The sequence below is a fragment of the Perognathus longimembris genome, chromosome 9, assembly GCF_023159225.1.
Source record: "Perognathus longimembris pacificus isolate PPM17 chromosome 9, ASM2315922v1, whole genome shotgun sequence".
Taxonomy (NCBI): domain Eukaryota; kingdom Metazoa; phylum Chordata; class Mammalia; order Rodentia; family Heteromyidae; genus Perognathus; species Perognathus longimembris.
This window is the reverse complement of record NC_063169.1, coordinates 27927012-27952233: the sequence shown is the minus strand read 5'-3', so window position 1 is coordinate 27952233 and position 25222 is coordinate 27927012. Positions and strand designations below refer to the sequence as shown.

Genomic DNA, 25222 nt, shown 5'->3' with positions numbered 1-25222 from the left:
CCTACTTTAATAAACCTTATACCAGGTGAACACTACCCCCAGGCCATATTCCCAGCCCCTGGATGGTATTTTTGGTACTATAAATTCAGTTTTGCTGAAATAGCTAATAGGTTTTTGGAGAAAAGGAAATAGATTAGTTTTGCCTAATTGAAAAGTACAGTCCTACCACTATCTCAAAAAACAAAAGTACTTCGTGGCAGGGTGTCTAAGGACAGCCCAGCAGGTGGCTTTGGGATGCTTTTGGGCAGGATGATGGCCGTGGGACTACAAGCTGGATGTTTACCCATTCCTGTGGTGAGATGAGAGGATTGGGATGGCCTGTCAGTGCTGGGGTTTTTGAACTAAGGGCCTCATGCCTGCAAGGCAGGCATTGTCTCCAGATCCACAACACCAGCCATTTGGCACTGGTTCTTTTTAAATAAGTGTCTCCCTTTATGCTGTCTAGCCTTTGGGCTTGTTGTCAACCAAAACAATTGCCATACTCAACCAAAAAAAACCACTTTGTTTCCCTAATTGGGCCAAGTATAAATGTAACACATCCCATTATTTAGGACTGGAGTAAGGAGTGGAAATACATTAGAATTCAACGGAAGATCAAGTGTAAGAAAGCTATGTAGCTGTGTTTGGAAGCTATGCATGGAAAGTGAATGACACTTGCCGAATCATACTTTCACCTATTGAGTCCTTGTGAAGAGAGGAGAACCAGATTGTCTACTGGCATCTTTAAGGTACAGACTATAGCTGCTTATATGTAATGTACTATATAATGCAGTAAGTTGCAGAAGAAATTGCAGATTTCTTTGTAAATCTTACCAAACAATGAGTTCACTGATTGCTAGGAATGCTTACATTTAAAACACTGACTTTATTTAAATACTACCCTCTGTACATTTAAAAAAGACTCAGAACAGAAGTAAATGTTTTATTCTTCCAACTAAATTCCAGTACTACAAGGGCAGTAAAACAATGATACACTTGGGGCGGGGGGGGGGGGGAGAGTGATGCAGCAATAAACATTTGTTTTAAAAGACTGATAGAATAAATAAAACTACCAAAAAAAATCATATAAACCCATTTTGAAACCCCAAAAAGTCCTGGAATACAGAAATGCCCTCCTTCACAATTTCATAGGAAGCACTGTAGGCTATTTGCTTAATATTGTCTTCAGATTACATTCTAAATTATTAATAACTGGTTACAGCTTGGTTGTAGTGCACAATTAAAATCACACTAACTTCATCTCAAGTGCCATTCTACAGTTTTATTTACACAACCAGTGAAGGGCATGTTCTAGAATACCAGCTTTAATCCTTTTCAAACACATTACTATAAGAAGCCAAATTGTAATGACACAGCAAAATGAGGCCACTGGTATTAATACAGGTAGCAAAGGTCCACATCCAGGTGGTACTGACATCAGGGAAATTTCCAAAACCAGCTGCTGCTGCCTAAGAGTGGTTGCCACTGACGAAAGCTTGAAGAAACCTGTATTCACAGGGGGTATATTGCCATTGCTGCATATCATAATCAGGACCTCCTGCAACAAGGAACAAGGCAGCCCACAATTGTAGTGACGTGATTCATGAAACATCTAGGGCGAGAAAAGGAAAATCAGTGCAAAGAACAGGTCAAAATTCAAACATCTTCAAAGCAAAACTCAAACCTACCAGATTCCCATTGTCAGTATTGTCTCTAGCTATTTAAATAACTATAAGAAAGCCTTGCTTGTGCTTATTTCCTCCAGGCCTTTTCTTCCATAATTGTTAAATTAATTCTCTTATTGAATTTGAAAGTACTTCCTCCTTAACGCTACTCTTGTTTGCAGAGTACAATTCAAAGGTCAAATACTTACAACTAGCAGGCTGTTCCCCATATCGTCTCATTATTTGATCGTGCGTAAACTTCACAAATGCATCATATTGTTCTACAAATAAAAGTACATATCAGTCACATGATTTGCAAAATACCTTCTCTAATATATCTAAACCAGATAACACTCTGAAAATGTAAGGCATATCATATGAAGTAATTTCAAGCAGATACCTTAACATTCCCATGGCCTTAGTAATATGCAAAATGAAAAGAGCACTGAGTTTTTGGTCTGAATAAGAGACAGTCAATGATCAACAGAATGGCCTTATGAAATTATCTAAAGATTTAAGTGGTTTTTAATGGAAAAATACTTTGCCTTAAAATCCCAAAGAAAAGTCTATATCCTGAGTTATCTGCAGAGCTCAGTACTGATATAATCTAAAATCAGATGACTTCATATACATGCTGGGTGGCATTTATTTACACTAAAGATGAAAAACACAAGGCTTCCAAATACAAAGGTTTAGCAAGGCACCAGTGGCTCATGCCTGTTAAGTCTTAGCTACTCAAGTGACTGAGATCTGAGGATGCAGGTTCAAAGCCAACCCAGGAAGGAAAGTTTGAGACTCATATCTCCAATTAAGCACTAAAAAGATGGAAGTGGAGCAGTGGTTCAGGTGGTAAGAGCATTGACCAGAAGAGCTCAGGGACAACATGCCTAGGTCCCGGCTGAGAAAGTATCTTTCTACTCTGAAAGTTTATAAGTAATCTAGGAATACCTATAACTTTAGTAGATGTCACAAAATGATATGTAAGGAAAATTCTCTTTTTTTTTTTTTTTTTTTTTTTTGCGAGTCCTGGGGCTTGAACTCAGGACCTGGGCACTATGTATGCCTGAGCTACTTTTTTGCTCAAGGCTAACATTCTACCACTTCATTGAGTATGGTGCACTTCTGGCTTTTCCTGTTTATGTGATACTGAGGAATCGAACCCAGGACCTCGTGAATGCTAGGCAAGCACTCTGTCAGTAAGCCATATTTCTAGCCCCAGCAAATTCTCTTGCCTACATTAATACCTTGTTTTAAATGGTTAAGAACCAAAAACCTAGACATTGTCACTCAGAGCTGTAATCCCAACTACTAGGAGGCTGAGATCTAGAAGACTACAGTTTGATGCCAATAAAGCTTATGAAACTTTTTCTCAACCAATCTAGTTAGTCAGGGCACAGTGCACCTGTCATCCCAGCTTAGTTAAGAAGCATATAGTAGGAGAATGTTGGTCAGGGTACAGGGCTGGGGAAAAGGGGAGACCATCAACTGGTGCAAAAAAAAGGGTTACAGATATGACAGTAATAGAATATCTGCCTGAAAAGTTCAGAACCCAGGACCACCTAAGTGAACAAAACAAGAATTAAAAAGCTTACAGTATGCTCATATACAATAATATTTGCTGAAATGAACTCCAGGAAATAGAAACAAAAGGTTTCTTTGTTGCTGTTCTTGTTTTCCTTTTTATCAGTCTTTGGAAGGGCAAGAAGGGGGTGCAGAAATGGAGGGACCAAGGGTGAACAAATGCAGCAGGGGTACTCATTAGACACTGTGGAAAATAAATTATACAACTTGCCAGTGGGTTAGAAAGGGAATAACCGGTAGAGTCAGAGAAGGGGTGACATTGTCAATTAAGAAGTTACCTGACTTATGAAACTATAACCCCTCTGTACATCATCTTTATAATAAAAGAAAAAAATTAATAAAAGGTTCTAATTGTTTCACATAGTAAGGTGTCTTACTTTATACTGCGGGGAAATTCTGACTGAATTAGAATACATAATTTTACTTACAGTACTTAAATTGTGATTTTTAATAATTCTACAGCTTAATACTCTAAAATGATATACACAGTGACAACTAAGATATTTCAGACGTCTTTAGTGGTGGCAAGGTTATGTCTAAAAAGCTACAACTGGGCTGGGAATATGGCCTAGTGGCAAGAGAGCCTGCCTCGTATACATGAAGCCCTGGGTTCAATTCCCCAGTACCACATATATGGAAAACGGCCAGAAGTGGCGCTGTGGCTCAAGTGGCAGAGTGCTAGCCTTGAGCAAGAGGAAGCCAGGGACAGTGCTCAGGCCCTGAGTCCAAGGCCCAGGACTGGCCAAAAAAAAAAAAAAAAAAAAAAAAGCTACAACTCAGCTGAAGTTAGTTTTTAGCTAAAGATTCTTTACATGAAAAGAAAAATCAAGTTCCTTAACACTGCTATGATCTTACATGAGTAACTCTTTCCTAATGTTACTGAGGTGAGGTCTGAACTTAATGAAAGTTCAAGCCGGGCACCCATGGCTCATACCTGTAATCCTAGCCACTCAGGAAGCTGAGATCTGAGGATCACAGCTCAAAGCCAGCCTGGACAGGAAAGTCCATGAGACTCTACCTCCAATTAATCACAGAAAACGTGGGAAGTGGCACTGCGTTTCAAGTGGTAGAGTGACTGCCTTGAGTAAAAAGGAGCTCCAGGACAGGGCCCAGGCACAGAGTTCAAAAACCCCAGGATGGGCAGTTTTTCTTTTTCTTTTTTTTTTTTGGCCAGTCCTGGGCCTTGGACTCAGGGCCTGAGCACTGTCCCTGGCTTCTTTTTGCTCAAGGCTAGCACCCTGCCACTTGAGCCACAGGGCCACTTCTGGCCATTTTCTGTATATGTGGTGCTGGGGAATCGAACCCAGGGCCTCATGTATAAGAGGCAAGCGCTCTTTCCACTAGGCCATATCCCCAGCCCCCAGTTTTTCTTTATTAAACTGAAATCCTCCTTTAGTAAGAAACTTATGTGGGAAATAATGAATTTCGAGTGTCTGAAACACTTATCTCTTACCTGCAAGTTTTGTGTTCAGTATTTCTTCATACTCTTCTCGAACTTTCTCTTCACGTTCTTTCAACAAACGTTCACAGATCATCCCAACCTGCCGTAGAGTAAATAAGGGCTGTTCTTTTTTTAATGGTGAAGATGCTGCAGATGAAGTCCCTATGTATAACATGAACAAAAACAGCACCTCATTTAGAACCATGATATAAATAATTTTCTAAATACAGAAGTTCATTTGGACCTTTTTCGATGCACATATAAAATCAGTTTTCAGTCACAAGATTTCTCAGAAGTCCTAAAACAGGTTTAGTAAAAATTCTATCAGCCTATAGTTCTGGAACATAGCCAAGAAGTAATTAAGTATAAGGGTTTGGAAAAGTCTGGAGAGGAGTCCCATCCATCACAAAACTTTTAATCTCCATTCTAGCATAGTCTCACCCTAAGTGTCTTAGTGACTAGTTTGCAAGCTTTTCTTAAAACAAGTAACATTTTTGGTGTAAACATTTTATTTAGTACTAGAATAAGAAATATTAAGCTTTTATAAAAATACACACTTTACCTAAAAGCCATTCAGAAAATGTCTTACACTTCCCAAAAAAATCTAGTAATTACTTCACATATAATACTCATTTTCCAGACCTCTTAATTTTTAAGGCTTTCTCTTCAGAAAAAGTTATTTCACATTGGTGAATTAAAAAGAAGCCAAGTACTATATATATAGAAAACGGCCAGAAGTGGTGCTGTGGCTCAAGTGGTAGAGTGCTAGCCTTGAGCAAAAACAACCCAGGGACAGTGCTCAGGCCTCGAGTCCAAGCCCCAGGACTGGCAAGAAAGAAAAAAAAAAGGTAAAAGGTGAACCAATGCAACAGCAATACTGACAAGACAATATATTGTAGACTAACTGTACAACTGGGGGGTGGGGAAAGGGGGAGGATGGGAAAAAGGGAAGAGATAACAAATTTGACAAGAAATGTACTCACTAACCTTATGTATGTAACTATAACCCCTCTGTATATCACCTTGAAAATATTTTTTTAAATACTCTAGAATCTAGATATTCTTTGTTGAAGAAGCATAACTGATTCTGAGTTTTTAAACAGTGATCACAATTTCCATTAAGGTAATATAATGTAAAACTCACCTGGAAATGATATACTCCAAGTTAACAGAATTACACTGTCACCACACTCACTAAGTGTCCAAAAGCAACTTTGTATCAAGGCAGGTGCCATCTTTACATTTGTCTGTTTCACTGAATTAGCAATATTATTTCAGTATGTAGCTACTTGAAATTTAGCAAGTACTAAATAATATTACTAATTAACTATTATTTTCATATATACCTGCTAGAAATTTTTAAAGGGAAATACTATTTTGTAGCAATAATTTTTAAGACAGTAAACAGACATTTATTAAAAGCTTTATGGGGAACAGAATGCTAAGTACATTTAGAAGCTAATTCATGAGGAAAGATTCAAAGAGAAGTTCATTTCTTTGATCTCAATGGAAGGAGCAACTGGTCAATGTTTATTTTTTGCTTGTCTGAATTCTGTACTTTTTTCCTAGCAGCTATTTTTAATGATATATGCTGTTTTGTAAAAATAAATCCTGATGATAAAAACCTAATATTTGGCACTTAAATTTTGATTCAGAATTCTTAAAGACTGCTAGTGTTAATAGCAACCTGGTTATTATCAGATAGTAAGATATTTCAGACAGGACATCAAAAAAGGTATTTTGAACTTCCAAAAGCAAAATTCCCAGCCATTGATCTTTTTGAGCACCTAGGATTATGATGGTCATCCTTACAATATGGCTGTTGAGTATCTTGCACACACTCATTTGCTATCCACTGCCTTTTGGTCTGTGTATTTGCTGCAGTTACTACTTCTTCTCTGCAGCTCCTTTATAACCTGCATAACTGGAAATAGTTAACTATACTTATTAGAAATGTGTCTGTTACAAGAATAAAGTGCAGCACATTTAGTCTATAACTACTAAGGCTATCTCAACTTGTTTGCAAATCCCCAGCTTTGTTAAGACTGTCAGTTAACTGATCTTCAAAGTGACCTTACATTAAAAAAGATGATGACTTGAGGGCTGGGATGTAGCTCAGTGGCAAAGCACTTGCCTAGCAAGTGCAATGTCCTGGGTTCAATCACCAGTACCAAAAAAAAAAAAAATTTATGACTTTACTTTCCTGCTAATATAATCAACCTCCCCTTGGCATGTTTTTACCCACTCACACACTCTCATTTCCAAACTGACAGGAGTACAACAGTAGAATTTTGAACACTTTCATATTCCCTGGTCTAATTTTATGGCTTTAAATTTTTTTTCATTCTGCCAGGTTTCCCTGTCCTTGCTGAGGGGAAAGAAATAAAATACTACCACAAGACAAATCCTATTTGCTATGGAAATGTCTAAAGGAGCCGCTCTTGATGGCTTTTTTTCAGTTAGGAAGTTTCAGCTGTCCCATTCAAATAGTATTTGTTTTCTGCCTTAAACGGCTTATTTGAAAACCACTCCCTTCAAAAGGTAGGTAAGACTGGATACAGAAAAAGATTCACTTTTAGAAATCTATCCCAATAAGATAGGCAGTAAGTATTAAGAGGTATAGAGAGGTAATTCTATAAATCCTGTAATAGCAGAACTTCTGATTCTGAGTAATTACAGGAAATAAAATGGCAATATTCAGTAGACAAGGTGTAACTATTCCTAGTAAAGAAGCAAACTTTTTGTTATAAAAATGGGGGAGGGGGGACGACTGGAAATGTGATTTAGTGGAAGAGTGCTTGCCTAACATGCATGAAAGCCCGGGGATCAATTCCTCAGTATCACATAAACAGAAAAGGCCACAGTGGCTCTGTGGCTCAAGTGTTAGAGTGCTAACCTTGAGCAAAAGAAAAGCTCAGGGACAGTGGCCAGGCCTTGAGTTCACATCCCAGGACTGGCTACAAATTATAGTCCTTACACAGTGTCTACTGATTGTCTTTGGTTAGTAACAATTACTTATTTTGTCTTATATTTTTAACATATCATATATCCCTTATATATGGTTTTTTTGGTTTTTTCAATCATGAGTTTAAGTTGACGGAAGACATTTGGATTACACTTTTCCCATACTGTTTTCATTAAGTTATTACCTGGTGAAGCTGGCCCATTGAGGAGAAATGCATGTGGCTGTGCGTCAGAACTACAACCTGGATCTGTCTGCTGGAAACTAGTTTCTAAATGTCTTCTCTTCTGCATACGTTTGTATTCTTGTTTTATGTTGTACAGAATTTGTTCTAAAAGGGGAAAAAAAAGTTTAAAATTTAGCAAAATTAAAACTACTAAACAGGTATTTCGAATCCCAATAATTAGAAAAAAGGAGGATTCTGTATATTATTCAAGAACATAACAGTAAGAAGTGAGTATAAATTACAAAGTACATGTGAGCGAAGGTTCTACTGAGTTTAATATTAATGAGTACGGCCAAAGAATAATCCAGCATTAACAGAAAAGCATTCTGAATCTTAAGGGAGAAATCCATGTGAGGTTAATTAGTACATAACAAGAACCACTATGCTACAGCAATTTTCTTTAACCAGAACCACTGAAACAGTATATCCTTCCTTTAAGCCAATGTGATTCACTGTGAAAAGGTTTCTAAACCACAACAGGTACCATTTAGTCTCTCTAGATAGAGAATGCCTGTCAGGTGTCCACTCTCCCTTTAGGCCTTCTCACTACCAGTCCCACGCTCTCAAATGGTAAAATTAGGGCTGGGGATATAGCCTAGTGGCAAGAGTGCCTGCCTCATATACACGAGGCCCTAGGTTCGATTCCCCAGCACCACATATACAGAAAACGGCCAGAAGCGGCGCTGTGGCTCAAGTGGCAGAGTGCTAGCCTTGAGCGGGAAGAAGCCAGGGACAGTGCTCAGGCCCTGAGTCCAAGGCCCAGGACTGGCCAAAAAAAAAAAAAAAAAAAAAAAAATACAACAAGAGTCAAATGGTAAAATTATATTCGCGGCCTAATTCAGAGCAAAATTAAGCAAAAACAAAAACGCAGCAACAAGTAGTAAAAGCAATTTACAAATTTAGTTAACAATGATGCTTCAAGAACTAAAACCTTGACTGGAGGCAAAAAAAAAACAAACCTTATGTATGGTAATAATTCTTTTTAAAACACTGGAGGATTTTCATATCTAAATCTTCACTTGTGACTTTTTCTTTAATTTTCTTAGGGGAATTTTAGAATTCTTGAAGGATTTAACTCATTCCTTGAAATATTTTAAGCATTGCCGATTTCATTAATGTAACTGGAGTTAAGTTCCAACAGATAATATGGCCAAGAGCTGGATTCTACTGCTGGGAAGCTGAGATCTTAGGATCTTAGTTTGGAGCCGGCCTAAGTGGACAAATTGAATAGACTAATTTCCAATTAATCATCAAAAGGCAGGAAGTGTGGCTCAAATAAGTAACAGAGTACCAGACTTCAAAAAAGCAAAGCAAGAGCATGAGGCCCTCAATTTAAGCCACAGTACTACACAAAAAGGTAAAAATATCTCTTAATTTGTTACGTAAACAAAATGGGTTTGTTTATATGTATGAATGTAGATAAAATACAAGAATTATGCTTTGCAATAATTAACTTCAAGATGACTGTCAGCTTTACATCTAATATTTTTCAGAACCTTAATAGTTTAATATGGGTTATAGTCATTTTCAATTTATTTGTAGTTCCTTACTTTTTAAGTTCGTAATTTTAAAACAAACTTACCAATATGAAATAAAAGTACTGTTTTGACAGTTACTTACCTTGATATAAATGGATTTAATATTTATGATACAGAATAAAACTATGCAACATCTTGTATCAATTAGTATAAAATTTCATTTTTAAATCAGTAACAGTATCCCATAAGATTTTAAAGTTGATGTTATTTTCTATAGCAAGCTTCATTTACCAGTTTGTTTTTCACAACTACCAAAATCTTTAAAATGCCACCCAAATCACAGCAAAACTTATGCACAACCAGACTCAGAGTAACTTGACTAACTTACAGGAAAGTACTTAACTTTTTCAGATTTTCTTTTGTTTCCTGCCTTACACCAAAATCAAAGGAAGCATAATTAAATAGCAGGCTTGTAACAAACCAAACAGTAACACTTTTTTTGTGTGTTGTTTTATTTTTTGCCAGTCCTTGAGCTTGAACTCAGGGCCTGAGCACTGTCCCTGGCTTCTTTTTGCTCAAGGCTAGCACTCTGTACCACAGAGCCACTTCCAGCTTTTTTCTATATATGTGGTGCTGAGGAATCGAACCCAGGACTTCATGTATGGCAAGCACTTTACCACTAGGCCATATTCCCAGTCCCTGACAGTAACACTTTTTAAAATTTAGCTCTGTAAAACTCTATAGTATCTAATATGTAAACACTAACAAGTACAGAATTCTAAGGTATAACAGTACAGACAAGTGCATGCATATGTACACTCTTGGAAATATCTTAACTTTTGTCACTCCAAAAAGTTCTCCCCATGCTACTACTCTGCAGTTAATTCCACCCTATCTCAACTCCACACACCTCCATTTGTGCCATTTACCTACTATTACTATAGTTGGCTCTCTGTATCTGTCTGTTCTGAATCTACAGCTTCAACTATGAAGAAAAATATTTTTAATTGCCCCTGTGCTATGCAGGTACACTCCTGTAAAACAACTATTTACACAGCTTTTACAATGTACTGGATATGACTGCCATTTCATGTGTGCTGCATCTACCAACAAAAGCCCTCCCCCCTTTATTTTGACTAGTGTTATTCACTGTTATAAATATACAGATAATTCATTTGTCCATCCTCTTGCTAATGGCCATGTGGTTCCAACTTTGGAAAGACATTTTCATTTTTCTTAGGTAATACCTAAATTCCCTTAAATTAAAAGTGAGAGGTGTGTGTGTGTGCACGCGCTTATGTATTTGGAGCAGGTCCTAGGGCTGGAACTAAGGGACTGGGTGCTGTCCCTCAGCTTTTTTGCTTAAGACTAGCTAGCCCTCTACTACTTAAACCATAGCTCCACTTCCAGCTTTTTTTGGTTCTTAGCTGGAGATTAGAGTCTCATCGTTTCCTGCATGGGCTGGCTTAAACTGTCTGTGATCCTCAGATCTCAGCCTCTGAGTAGCTAAAATTATAGGAATGAGCCATTTATTTAATGCCTGGCTTGACTGTAAGAAACTGCCAAACTTTGTTCCAGAATGATTTTGCCACTTGGCATTTCAACTATCATGAGAATTCCAGCTGTTCCACATCCTTGCCAACACATGATACTGTCAGTTAAAGAGCTGAACTAAAGAATTTTGAATTGCCTGTATTGCTTTTCACATTTCATGATGCAACTATCTCATCTAAATCACATTGTGCCCTCAAATGTTCAATACCAGTAACATGTGACCAACATTATGTAGTAAAACGGTCCAATTTAACTTAGCCAAGATAGTAGTACAGGTTACCAGCAACAAACTACAAGGGTCAAAGCCTCAATTTATTTCAGCTTGTGAGTACAAGCAGTTTGGAAGTTTTATAATCCAAGGAATATCCTGATATTCCACAATAAGTTGGAATGTAGAACACATGTCCAACTTAAACTACCATATCAGCTGTACAGAGAGGTCTTCTATGTATCAATAATTTGTTCAGTTTGTTGTATGCTAGTTAGAATTAACTACCTTTCAACAAACTAGCAAGTGCATATATGTATTTCAAGTACTTTATTTCAAGAATACATAATATCTGACAGTGTTGCCAATGCAATTTATATAGTCCATTAAAGAAAAATAAAATTCAAATAAAGCTTCATGTACATTATGAGTTGCATATGCCAGTTTTAACCATGTAGCCATCGTGACACTTAGATTGAATTTGCAACAATCATTTAGAGCAAAGTAGTTCTCTTCCTGTCAAGCCAAATCACAAATAGCTGTATAAACCTTTTGTAAAACCCTAAAACTCCACCTCACTCTTTTACCATTACATACTAAATGAAAGTAATAGCAAAATCTGACTCATGCTATTTTCAAATCTAATAAATGTCAATAAGAATGCTAATAAAAATTCTCCTCTTAAAAGGTCAGAATTACCAGTAAGTCAGCACTTATTCCTTCAGAATATTTTTTTAGAAACAAGTTAGGCAAACGTGAACAAAAGAAGACTCCAGTCTAGTTTCCACTAAAATTCTTGCTGAGTGCTGGTGCTTTGCACGTGTAATCCTAGCTGCTCAGGAGGCTATCTAAGTATGGTGATTCAAAGCCAGCCAGGACAGAAAAATCTGTGAGACTCTTATCTCCAATAAACTACTCAAAAAAAAAAGCTGAAGGAGCTGGGACTCAAGTGGTAGCCTTGAGTAAAAAAAGCTCAGCAACAGTACCAGTACTCCAGACCTGAGTTCTAGCCTTAGGCCAGGCACAAAAAAAAAAAAAAAAAAAAAAAACATAAATAAAATAAAAAAATTCCTGGACACAGAAAATAAAAATACAAACAGGAGAATTCAGTTGTGGGATTAAAACAAGATAATGGAATTGGTGAGAGAAATAACATCAAAACAGCATCAAGATAAGCCTGACAGCAATGGGAAGATTGAAACTAGAAGCAACCAAACTGTGTTTAAAGGAGAATCACAAATAGGGAATGAGGGTGGAGGGCGTGTCAAAGCATCTTCTGAGTCTATAAATTCTGAAACTCTGACATGTGAAATTGAATTTTTGCTCCAGACCCATGGTTATAATTTTCCTCCTGCTATTATTAGATGATGAATCACTAAGGTTCAATGAACAGTTCTTAAAGCTTATGTATATGAGACCCTCTTGTATCTATTTATATGCCAATGCCATTTATTTCTCTATGGTATGAATTATCTTTGAAAAAACGTGAAAGTGCATCTAGACAAAAAACAGGATTTTTTAAATCATGGAAGATCACCATTTCTAGAGAGAAACACAAATGATATGGGAAACCTGTATGCAATCAAGTAACAGAAAACCTGCAGCAGCCACTGAGAGCTAGAACTAAGAAACTGTTCCAAATAAACTAACAGGACACATCTGAGTATGTTCTGAACTACAAACTAGATGACACCTTGTCTACTTTATGAATTAAAACTCACAATTGGGGACTGCTCCCATCTTCATAAACCAGCTATTTCCCCAGGATCATGTTTAGAAACCAAAACAGTTCTTATGTTCTCCATGAAGAACCCCTAGGAACAAAGTCCTTATGTTGCCATGAGCTTTCTGACTAAAAAGAGTGGACTAATGCCTTTAAATTCACTGTTATATCAAACCTGAACCTATAACAAACAAACTATAACACCAATGTTAACTCCTATCTGGATTAACATGAATCTTAATAAGCACAATTTAGTTGTATAAAATTATATACCTTTTAAGGTATCTAAAGTATTTTAAAACAACTGGATTCTAAGTTTACATTATATAACATGTTTTATATGAGGTACGATTTATATGCCTGCAGGAGGAAAAATGCAATAATGATACAAAGTCAACTATATTATTTTACTACCAATGTTTGAAATAAAGGACTCTGCTTGTTAAAACCCTGCAGGTAACTATAAATTTTACAAAGTAACTGCACAATGAATTTCACTCATGTAAAAAGTTTGATAATTCTCAAAACACAAGTGGATTCTCCATGATATGTAATAAGCTTCCCAAGCTCCAGTTCTTATTATACTAAGAGTAAATCTTGTTGCTTTTGTTATAAAGCTCTTTACTACTTACAGGTATCTTCTCAAATAGTTTACAAGATAGAAAATTCCATTTTTTAAGACATTAAATTGGGAAGAGCAAGGGGAATAAATCATCCAAAATACAAAAACTAAACTGTGCATACTACAGAAAATATCTTCTTTCATTTGGTTTAGAAGGTTTCCCTTCCTATTCCTAACAATTCATGTCATGAATGACTGAACTGACTGAAGCCATTCACCAAAGCACCATTGTTTACTGGTAACATAATAAATTATCACCGCTGGGAATGTGGCCTACTGGTACAGTGCTCACCTTGTATACATGAAGCCCTGGGTTCGAGTCCTCAGCACCACATATATAGGAAAAAGCTGGAAGTGGTGCTGTGGCTCAAAAGGTAGAGTGCTAGCCTTGAGCAAAAAGAAGCCAGGGACAGTGCTCAGGCCCTGAGTCTATGCCCCAGGACTGGCAACAAAACCAAAACAAATAAAATAAAATAAATTATCAATGGTTACACAGCAGCAGTGAAACATTTTTGACCTTGCAGTGATTGTAGCCTAAAACGACAAATGAGTGGTAACTCTTATAGGCAAAATGTTAGATAATGTAAATCGAGAACCTAAGTCTTTTCAAAGTCCAAGAGAACAGACTTCTCTTGAGGACTCTACAGCACAATCAAGCTGGAGTACAAACCTATTTCCTATCACAATTTATTAGCATCTAAAAAAAAAAAATCTAGATCTCCAACTAGATAGAGCACACTCAGAAACCAGAATTTGCAAACTTCACAAGGCCAAATGGAGCTCTGTATTGCAAAACCAGTATGAATGTCTGGCCAGCACTTAAAAGGTATAGCTTCCTAAGCATGTACAGCAATCTGCTTGGAGACATATATACCAAGGGGCTTTTGTACACACAAATCACCTGGAGATCTTTCTAAAAATGTAGATTCAGAGTTGATTCTTAAGATTATGAGAGGATGCTATTTAATTTCTAGTAAGGCTAGAATTTGCTAGACCTTAAAAACTCACTAGTTCAACTCTGACTTGTATTACTTACGTGAAACTACAGGCACTTAGAATTTCTGGAACCTGCTTAAAATAACTCCTTTAATGGGGCATTTTTTTAGCATGTACATATTAATGTACATATTAGAAACTGAAAAGAAAAAGGAATGGGAATGAAAAGCTTTAACAGGGGAATTAATGTTTAAAAATACTTAAGCAGATCTAGATTCATTTTCCCACCACTACCTAAATGGCTTTTGCAATTCTAAATTAGGCAAACCCCTTTCATAGGAAAAAAATTGCAAATTAATTTTAATAATAGCTCTACTACTTACTCTGAGAGATTCATAACAAGACACTAAACTATATATTCTGCCTCTTTCAACTCTCCTAAACATATCTTCTTTAAAAAAGAAAATTCATGTTCATCATCATGTGACTTTATGGTGAAACATGTATTTATTACTTTTCTATTCTAACTACTATAAAACGAGTTGTGAGGTCTACTTCTCCCACAAGAAGGTACTGATTAGAAACCTACAGATATCTTTTACTAAGTGCCCATGTATTTTTTAAGTTAGTTACATTGTCAATGGATTTCACTAAAACAAAAACATGGCAGAGGGTTGAAGGCCTACAGGGAAAAACTAACTTTAAAAGGTACAAATAAGAGGAATGGTCTGAACTAAAGATAAAAATGAGTGCCATCTGTAGGTGGAACTGAAGAAATGGTTACCTAGGGAGGCCTATAATATATCAGGTATGACACTGAGCCAGAGCTTAAAAAAATGCTAAATTTAGCCAGGCACTGGTGGCTTACTCCAGTAATCCTAGCTACTCAGGAGACAGATCTGAGGGTCCAGGTTAAAATCTAGCTGGGGCAGGAAAAGTCCATGAGACTCTTACTTCCAATTCACCATCAGAAAACTGGAAGTGGCACTGTGGCTCAAAGTGGTAGAGTGCCAGGCCTTGAGCCTGAAAAAGCTCAGGGACAGTGCCCAGGCCCTGAGTTCAAGACCCATGACCAACACCACTCCTCCCCAAAAATCCTAAATTTAATAGCCAGGTAACAGAAAGAGCAGCCAGGGAAGTGGAGGAAAACTGTCAAAGAAGTATGTGTTTCAAATAGAAAAGGAAGTGTTAACAGGCATAATAATGTAAGAAAGGTCAAAGAGGATAACTGATTGATTAATTCATTGGTGGCTTGACGTTATCTGAAGCACAAATACATTAAGAGCTGAAAACCAAAGATATGGAAGTAGGTTATCTGAAAGCTCTTTTAATTTGTTCTTAAAGTGAAAGAATTGAGTACAGCTGTTTTCTTACTAATGGGAAGTCTAACTCAAAGGAGCCAGTTAAAGAGATGAAAATTAGGATAATCAAGAGGACATGGTTCTGGTGAAAAGGAGGTTCTTTCCCTTTGTTTTTTGCAAAAATGCTTTTATCATCTCTAATCCTCAATGATTACTAAAAAGTAGAGCCCAGCACACACAATAGTACAGGTACTGTGAAACTGCCTTTTTGATGGCCTCTATTTTTTCTATAGAATAGACAGGCAGGACTGCTAAGCGGTACTGAACGTTTAAGGATACCCTATTGTGGCTATTTCTATCTACCACCAAGGGGCAAGAGAATGCTTTTAATTCTCACAAAAATCCTAGGAGGCAAAACTATCACGTGCATAGTATCAAAAAGGAGGAAAACAAGACTCTAGTTCACAGTCCTCTTCTGAAAGGCTAGTCAACATATGCCTCTACAGTAATTTAGATTTTTTAGTGTTGAGAAAAATCAGAAATTTGGCTGGGAATATGGCCTCGTGGTAAAGTGCTCATCTCGTATACATGAAGCCATGGGTTCGATTCCTCAGCACCACATATATAGAAAAAAACAGGAGTGGCACTGTGGCTCAAGTGGTAGAGTACTAGCCTTGAGCAAAAAAAAAATTAAAAAAAAAAAAAAAAGCCAGGGACAGTGCTCAGGCCCTGAGTTCAAGCCCCAGGACTGGCCAAAAAAGAAGAAAAATCAGAAATTAAAATTAAATCATATTCACAGTTGTATTAGTGAAAATATAATTGTTATTAGTATCACAATGCGGCATTAGTACATCTCGGGATTTAGGACATAAAAATGAGTGGCTTAGGATTTTTAAAGGCTAAAACACTTAAGTTCTACTAAAAATAAACTACATTATACTATAAAAATATATACTATGCTATACTATAAAAAATAAACTACTTTTCTAGTGCTAAGTTACATACCACACCCACCACCACCAAGACAACCTTCTTAAATTTAAGAAGTCTACCTTCACAAAAGATTACAAAATTTATTATATACTGTGAAATTCTGGTCAATATTTAAAATACCAAAGTTAGCAAACGAACATACATTCAGATTTTTAATTAACTGCATGGAGGGCTGGGAATATGACCTAGTGGTAAAGAGCTTGCCTCCTATACATGAAGCCCTGGGTTCGATTCCTCAGCACCACATACATGGAAAAAGCTGGAAGTGGTGCTGTGGCTCGCTCAAGTGGTAGAGTGCTAGCCTTGAGCAAAAAGAAGCCAGGGACAGTACTCAGGCCCTGAATTCAAGCCCAAGGCCTGGCAAATCACAAAAACAAAAAACGCCTCCTAATTAACTGCATGGAGCCCCTGCTCAACGTAACTATATGATTCATACATATCTGGGGAAAAATCTGCTATAGCTTAAATTATTTAATTCTCCTAGAAATGAAAGCAGAATTTATTAGAAAATTATTTCTCCTCAAAACTTTATAAAAATGTTTAAAAAATATTTTAAGGGCTGGGAATATGGCCTAGTGGTAGAGTGCTTGCCTAGCATACATGAAGCCCTGGGTTCGATTCCCCAGCACCATATATACTCAGAAAAAAGCAGAAGTGGCATTATGGCTCAAGTGGTAGTACTAGCCTTGAGCAAAAAGACTATTAGCTAGTTCATGTCTATCATTCAGAAAGATGGAGAAAGTTGAAAGGCACACTTCAAGTGTCTTAAACATTCAGTCTTTTTTGTAGTATTTGTATCATAACTCATTTGAATCACATTTTTCTCATAAATGTTGATACATGTTCTAAATTGTTGCAAAATAGCCTAAAGGGGGGTATTTTTCTCCATCTTCAGTTCACTATCAAAGTTAGGAAATGTCAAGACTAATGTCAAAACTAAATGTCAAAACTAAACAAATATTACATCTTAAAGCTCTGTGATAAAATAGTCCTATAGGAGAAGGTAACATAATCACTAGCCCTCAAAATTCAGGAGGCATCCTTGTTTAAAAGTCAGTACTACAACATTATTGCTAATGGTTCATTTATCACGTGTGTTAAGAAAGTTAGAATATGCTGAGGTAAGTTGAGTTCTAGAATATATTTAGGTTTGAATACTATTTCCATTATCCATACCTTTTTCAAAGTGGGTAGTCTTATCAAAGGCAATAGATTCACTGTGCTTTCACATGCAGAGAAATTATTCTGCTGGCCAAAAGTACTAAGGACTGTGGACTGCAAAACTCACAAAAGGCTAATTAGTGACTTTAGTTAAAAAGTTTAAGGTGGTTGAAAATACCTACTCTTATTCTCTGGTTTCATGAACTACTTATCCAAAAAGTCCAAACTTAACTCACGCACCACTTTAATACCTTTTTTTGGTAGGAAACATTACACAAGTAACAACATTTTATGGCAAAAATATGACTAAAGTGCGCTGATACAAATACTGCAATAAAGACTTAAAACAATGTAGAAAAAAAGAAAACAATGTTTGTGTAGGAAAAAATATAGAAAACTTGACACTTCCATTGAATGTCTATTTTCAACTTCTCAAAAGTGTTTCTATTCCTGGCACTATTTCAATATTCAGTAAGAAAGACACACCTGAGTTACTCACATTGTATTATTTTTCCTACAAAGCCATTTTAAAACTGAAGAAATTAAAATTATTCTCCTTCATATCTCAGACTATGTCTCTATGGCAACCCATGGAAGTTAGCTGCACTGATACCCAAAGAGAGCCTAACTGCTCACCTAGGCATCTATGGCTAACCTATGCATTTATGTGCTCAAATTAGGCTTCATTTTTCTGCCCTTCCTCCCCCAAAAATGAATATAACTGCACTCTGCTTTACTAGCCATATAGCTTTTTCTTTTCAATCACAGTGCTGGATATTGAACACAAAACCAGGCTCACACTATACAAAGTCCTCTCCCAACTCTCCTTCACCCCAGCCCCAATTTACAGGATATGTCAATGCATAATTTACGGCACTAGGCAGTCCTAATGTCAAGTTTAAAATCCACAGTACAAAATGAAGTAGGAGGTGACACTGTCCAAAGAGAAATGTACTCATTACCCAACTTATGAAATGGTAACCCCTCTAATGAAACAGCTTCATAATAACCAAATTTCATTAAAATACTTTTTGCCAAATCCAATTTATCACTGCCTAAATAAATAACCACACCAACCAAAAAAAAAACACAAAAACCCACTTCTGGCTCAATACAAATGACATCTGAAGTGAGATGCTGCCCCCTCCAACAGACATCTCATTTGTTTGCCTAGAACCCTTTATATTTCATTTAAGCCAGCTGGTGTCTCCATTTGCAGGCATGCATCAATGTCTAGTGAACAATCTATGTTCTTGTAAACTCTTCCCCATTCACAAGCTAGCTTCCAGCAGATACAGAGTTCTTACAAAGGAATTTAACTCTTCATCCAACTCAATTCCTAAGGCAAATGAGAGCCATGACAACAAGCCATAAACAATGTGTATTAATTTACTAATAAACTCACAAAAAATTGACATCTACAGAAGGCTGTCTTCACCAGTCCACTAATTCTCAGAACAATTATAAAAGCAATGTATTGGATTTGACTGAGACACACTTGTCATGTTCTATAGTATTTTGGTTTTATTAAACTACTTGTTCTTGGGAATATCATGACAATCTCTAGGCTAAATGATAATGCCATACATGCTTCAAAAGTGAGTAAATAAAGACAGAACACTTTGAATTTGTTTTCAACTAACTTGCCAGGATATTTTTCCAAAGTTACCAGAGGCATTCATTTCCCAAACCATATGTAGGCTGCTCTCCCCAAAGCAATTTTCATTCATCATCCACTTTCACCTACATAGAAGAATTAAATCTCACAGCTAACACTATAGATCAGAGTGCACAAACTTTTTCTATAAAGGACCAGACAGTAAATATGACCTCCAGGGCAATAGTCTGTTACAGCTTCTTCTCAATCCTGCTACTATAATCTGTAGTGGACAAGACCTAAAAGGAAAAGAGGTATGTTTTCCAACTGAACATTTATGCCCACTGAATTATGAATTCCTTATCATTTTCATATATCACAAAGCAATTATTTCAGTTCTTTTCCATCCAGTTTAAAAATGAAAAGGACAAGCCAGGAGGTGCTGGGGGCTCACTCCTGTAACCCTAGCTACACAGGAAGATCTCAGTTCAAAGCCAGACCAGACAGAAAAGTCTCTAAGACTCTCATCTCCAATTAACCAGCAAAAGCTAAGGTGGAGCGTAAGTCTTAACAACAAAAATATCAAAGCAAGAAGAACTCAAGGACCTGAGTTCAAAACCCCAATGCTAGTACCACAAATAATTTAAAAATAAAAATGTGAAAGACATTCTCAGCTCCCAGGTTGTATAAAATCACAAGCAAAGTTTATCAACCCTACCCTAGCCTGCTTTTTGAATTAGTAATCAAGTGTTCCAAAAAGCAGATTTGGGACATGGAGTGTGAGAAAAGGTCCCAAAACAAGCCAAGACCTAATTATCACAATAAAGGTTCCAAGTCTTAATTATAAGAAAGCTTCCTCCAGCTCAATCAGCTTTTCTTCCCAATGTAAGCTGCAATGATTTGAAAAATATTGATTTAAATAAGAACAGTAATTAAGTCAAACTTTGGAATCTTCCTGGAATGACTAAAGTAACAGTAAAGCTCTAAAACAGATGTGCAAGTTCCTGAAGCTACTAAGAAGCCATAACCTAACTTCAGCTTACACCACCAAATTAGTACTAGTACTCAAAAAACAATGACAAAACTATTGACTGTATATACTTGGAAAAATTTCAGCTGAGTTATAAATTACATTTGAACTCACAGATATTAATGGAAAAACAGAGCTTCAGCAGTATCTCAGATCAATTTAGTAAGCCACTGTCCACTTTTCAATCCTAGTTATTTCAACTAAGGATACATGCCTATCAAATTTAAGAATCACTGTGGTTAAGACAGGTGCCTGAGAAAATTATTTCCAAGTCTGATAAAGGAAAACTGGAAAGCTCTTTGATCAATCTGCCCAACACTGCAGCTCCCATTATGACATTATTACAAAACCATACAAGAGCACATCTCAAATTGGTCACATAAAGAAGACACATTTGCCATGTCATTAAAAATGATTAACCGTGTATATTTTGGCCATATGTTGGTGGCTCACATCTGCAATCCTAGCTACTCAACAGGCTGAGATCTGAGGATCTCAGCTCAAAGCCTGCCCAGGCAGTAAAGTCCATGTGACTCTTCAATCATTCAGCAAAAAACTGGAAGTGGAGCACTGGCTCAAGTGGTAGAGCTAGCCTTGAGGAAAAAAAAAAAAAAAAGCTCAGAGACAGTATCAAGGGCTGTCTCCCACAAACCCCACAAAATGTGTATTTTACTACATTTAAGTCAGAAATTTTAACCCGTTTCTCAAATCAACGTTATTTGAAATAACTAATTTTTGGCAGACTCGATAAGACCTGTTTGGAGGTGATTTTAGGTTTCAGGCTATGACCAAACTTCCAAAGTAGATGTCAATAAATACTGTGTTAAACAGGAGAACTGGTTTAAACAATAGTAATAATTCCAATTACTTACTATTATATATAATCTACATAAATGAAATCAGAGATGAGAAAACAACTGCTACAAACTATCAATGAAATACAAATCTGAAATAGGATCCTAATTCTTTCATATGTCCCTTTAAAGTGAACTCCCTGCTGTGTTACAAATATACAAGACTATTTTTACTGTTAACTCACAAATGTAACACTTCACACAATGGCTCCGACCAAATTTATTGCTGGTTATAAGCTATTCTAAAATGGTTTAATAGTTGTAAAATTTTTAAATGGCTTAATAGTTAAGTACAGATTCCTGACCCCCATTACAGTTTTCAAAGTAGCATTTCACTAAATTGACAAACTAAAGATATCTACACAAAGAACTCACTCTTGACATTGTTGGACATTTCTTAAAAACAAAAGCACTCAATCATGAAGACCTTCATAAAAGCAAAGTATAATTAGTAACTATGGGAATTCCTGTGAAAACTGGCTATAACTTTAAAATAGCGGATCTGTAAGTTACATCAAATATTTAATAGCAAAAATTGAGGGTCTCCCCATGGGCTTGGTGAAAGGCATTTAGAAAAAAAAACAAACCTTGTGACAAACATATGTACTAGCTACTGTAAAAAAAAAAAAAAAAAAAAGCTAATGAGGCATTTCAAATCAAGCTAATCAAAGGCTTTGTCTAAGTGACATTACCAAAGGCTCAAATACAAAGTCTTTCCACAGTACACACAAAGGAAAGAGATTTGCACCTCAAATGCACAAAATCCTATCCTCGGAAGTGCAGGAACACACAGGATTTCAAAGTATAGGCGGAGGGGTTTTAAAAAAACACCTGGGCACGCACATGCCCTCTACAGCAGCCAAAAGGCATTCCTCCACATCACTTTTAGAAAATGTTCCAAGATGCAAATAAGTCTCAACTCCCTTGGAATTCAAGTTTGCTTCCTTATTTTTCTCTAAGTTGTTTTCTCCCAACATACTTTGTTAGAAATAAAGTACTGACAAATAAAAGCCTCGATTGGATTTTCCAATAAAAGTTCCAGATTTCTCAAGGTCTAGACGCACGGTCGGTTCACCTCGGAGTACTCGGGAAGTGCGTTCTCTTTGTTGTTGACCCTGCTAGGGAAACAGGTCTTGACTCAGCCAAAGTGGCGTTCTTGTGGGTGATTAATGACAGGCCTAGATCTCGCCCCGGTGACATCCATCCCCACCCCCTCTGTACTAAAATCAGCCATGTCTGAACTGGAGGAGGGGCTGCCGTCTCGCCACAAACCACCCAGTCTCGGAGTTCACACTGCAATCGTTCGATTCCAGCCGACAGATGTCGAGGTTCGGGTGAAATGTGACCTTCCCTCGCCTGATTTAGGAATAATATCGCCTTCAACGATCATTTCCGCCAGCTCTCCACTTAACGACGGAAACACTCGAGCCCAGTAATTCCGCCCAAAGAAAAGGATCTTCCTCTTCCCCACAATACCGGCAAAACCCTCCCTGCCCCCAACACCCCCACCCCCGAATCTCAGGCCGTTCCCATTGTCTCCGTACCCCGAGAGCCACTTAAAAGAAAATGTGCTCGCTCGACTACTTCGCCAGTGAGGGGCACCGCCGCGCACCCTCACCCTGCGCCCCGGGAGCCGGGACCCACCTCCCCCGCCCAGGCCGGCGGCCCGCCCGCAGGGCCGAGTCCCACCTGTGGTGAGGCGGGAGGAGACGTCGCCGAAGGGGGACGGCTCCATCCGGAGGTACTTCTGCGGCGAAGCGGCCGCGGCCGAGAAACAGGCGGCGGTGGCCGCGGCCGCAGCCGCCGGAGAGGCGGCGGCCGAGGTGGGCGCCGACAATGGCGCACAGCGCCTCCGCTTCGGGGACGCGGGGCTCAGCAGCGGGTCGAAATCCAGAGTCCTTTTCAGAGTCGCTCCGCACGCCATGGTGGGGGGCAGCCGCGGCGCCCGACTCGGGCGCGGTCCGGGAAAGCAGGGAGGTTACGAGAGGAGACTCGCCGAGCGCCCAACCGACGGGCGCAGAAGCAGACGGTGGGTGTCGGGGCGCCCGCCGAGGATCGCGCCGCCGCCTCCGCCGCCGCCGCTGCCTCCGCGGCAGGGGCAGTGGCCAGGGCCGGCCCGGGTGAGGACGGGAGGGGCGGTGGCCGCACGCACGCCGGCCGCGTCAGGGGGGGCTCTTCCGCCTCCTCCGGCGCGGATCCCCGGGAGAGGCTCCGGCCGCCCCGCCGTCCGTCCGTCCGGGCTCCGGAACCCCCAAGCGGAGACCGGCTCCCTTCGGAAGTCGATCACGGTCCCGGGAGGAGCGAGGCTGGAACACAGCTTCTAACGCGCCCGAGTACGCTCAGAAGCTGGCGAGCGGCGGCAGATGAGGAGGGGTGGCTAGGTGGCTGTGGCGGCGGGAGCTCCGACGAACACGTCCGGCCGCTTCCTCTGTCACGGTACGACTCTTCCACCCGCCGCCGGTCCCAATATGGCGTCAATAACAACCCCGCCGATTCAAATCCTGAGGCCTCAGTGCGCCTGCGCGTAGGGGCGGGTTCACCGAGGGTGCATCCTGGGAGTTGTGGGTTTTCGCTCAGCAGAAGAATCGGCGTGACAGGCGGTTAGGCCAGAGTTAGAGAAACTACATCTCCCGTCACTCAGTGCGCGCTACTCTGAGTTCCGGGTTGGAATTTAAATCCCCCCACACAGCTAGAGAGTAAAAGAGAAAGAAGAAAAGGTTCAGAGAATAGTTGTGAGCTGAGCAAACCGGTATGCAAACCAAGGCTTAGAAGACTCAGGATCTGTTAACGACTGGAAATAGAAAAAAGCTAACCTAATAGCGGAATTAGTGGTCGATATTAATTTTTGTACATAGTGTGCAACAAAATCTGTCACATCGTGGAAATAGGAAATAAAAGATCTCGAAGCTATTGGGGAGACAACAGTGGTGTAGAATCAGATTACTGAATCCTTGATTGAACCCAGTGCATTGCCCTATGTACACTTTGCTTTTGTAAATAGTGTTTGGATAGTACAGACTCAGTTGTTTTGCTCTGGATTAAAAAGCCAGTGATAAACTGGGCGCCCGTGGCTCACGCCTGTAATCCTACTGTTCTAGAGGCTGAGATCTGAGGATCACAGTTCAAAGCCAGCCCAGGCAGGAAAGTCCGTGAGACTTTTATCTCCAGTTAACCTCCAGAAAACTGGAAGTGGTGCTGTGGCCCAAGTGATAGAGCATTAGCCCTGAGCTGAAGAGCTCAGGGATAGGGCCCAAGGTCCAGAGTTCAAGCCCCAGGACCGACAAAAAAAAAAAAAAAAGCTAGTGATACCGGAAATTGAGTTGGTTGCATGTTTTCTGAAACGTGTGTGCATGTGTGTGTACGTATATTATATGTATATGTATCTACACATAGATATAGATAATATTGGACCACTTTGTAAGCAGCAGGTAAAAAAAAATCTCTAAAAGTTGTAATTAACAACCCAAGCTAAGGATTAAATATAACATTAATTTTAAAGTAACTAATAGAGAGGACTGCATTTTCCTCTGCCTATGGATGCTATCACTAGACCCAACAAAATTGAAAGCAATATTATCAAATGATTATAAATACCAAACACTAACTGCCAATTTTTATTTAATCTACTCAGTAGTCAACATGTGTTGTGGCCATTTTGACTAGTATTCTTTATACTATTTTATACATTTCAATGTACTCTTGTTTTATAGAATTGTCCAACACCTCAAAAGTGAGAAGCCTTTTTTTTCAACATTGTATCAACAAGTAAGCCGTGCCCAATTTAATTTAGAACATTATACTTTTTGGAAAATGTCTCTTTAAAAACACATTTAGGTCCATGAGACTCTTATCCACAATAAAACACTCAGGAAAAGCCAGAAGTGGTGCTCTGGCTGAAGTGGTAGAGCGCTA

At 38.5% G+C, this 25222-nt stretch overlaps 1 protein-coding gene across 1 annotated transcript; it reads right to left on the bottom strand.

The window, feature by feature from the left end:
* Positions 1-907: 907 nt before the first annotated feature.
* Akirin2 (akirin 2) lies at positions 908-23797 on the bottom strand. Its single transcript, XM_048353861.1, has 5 exons — positions 23000-23797; positions 7815-7958; positions 4678-4827; positions 1853-1924; positions 908-1591 (listed from the first exon to the last, which is right to left on the bottom strand). Exons 1-5 carry the CDS (start codon positions 23232-23234, stop codon positions 1581-1583), a joined length of 612 nt encoding a protein of 203 aa, XP_048209818.1. The 5' UTR covers positions 23235-23797; the 3' UTR covers positions 908-1580.
* Positions 23798-25222: the final 1425 nt, after the last annotated feature.

Bases quoted from the DNA above. Each gene is read 5' to 3' on its own strand.
- Akirin2 (XM_048353861.1), bottom strand. From the start codon at position 23,234: ATGGCGTGCGGAGCGACTCTGAAAAGGACTCTGGATTTCGACCCGCTG. The intron at 7,959-22,999 runs GTGGGACTCGGC...TTCCCCTTTTAG, and splicing joins CTCCTCCCGCCTCACCACAG to AACAAATTCTGTACAACATA. The intron at 1,925-4,677 runs GTAAGAGATAAG...TTTTATTTGTAG, and splicing joins ACTGAACACAAAACTTGCAG to AACAATATGATGCATTTGTG.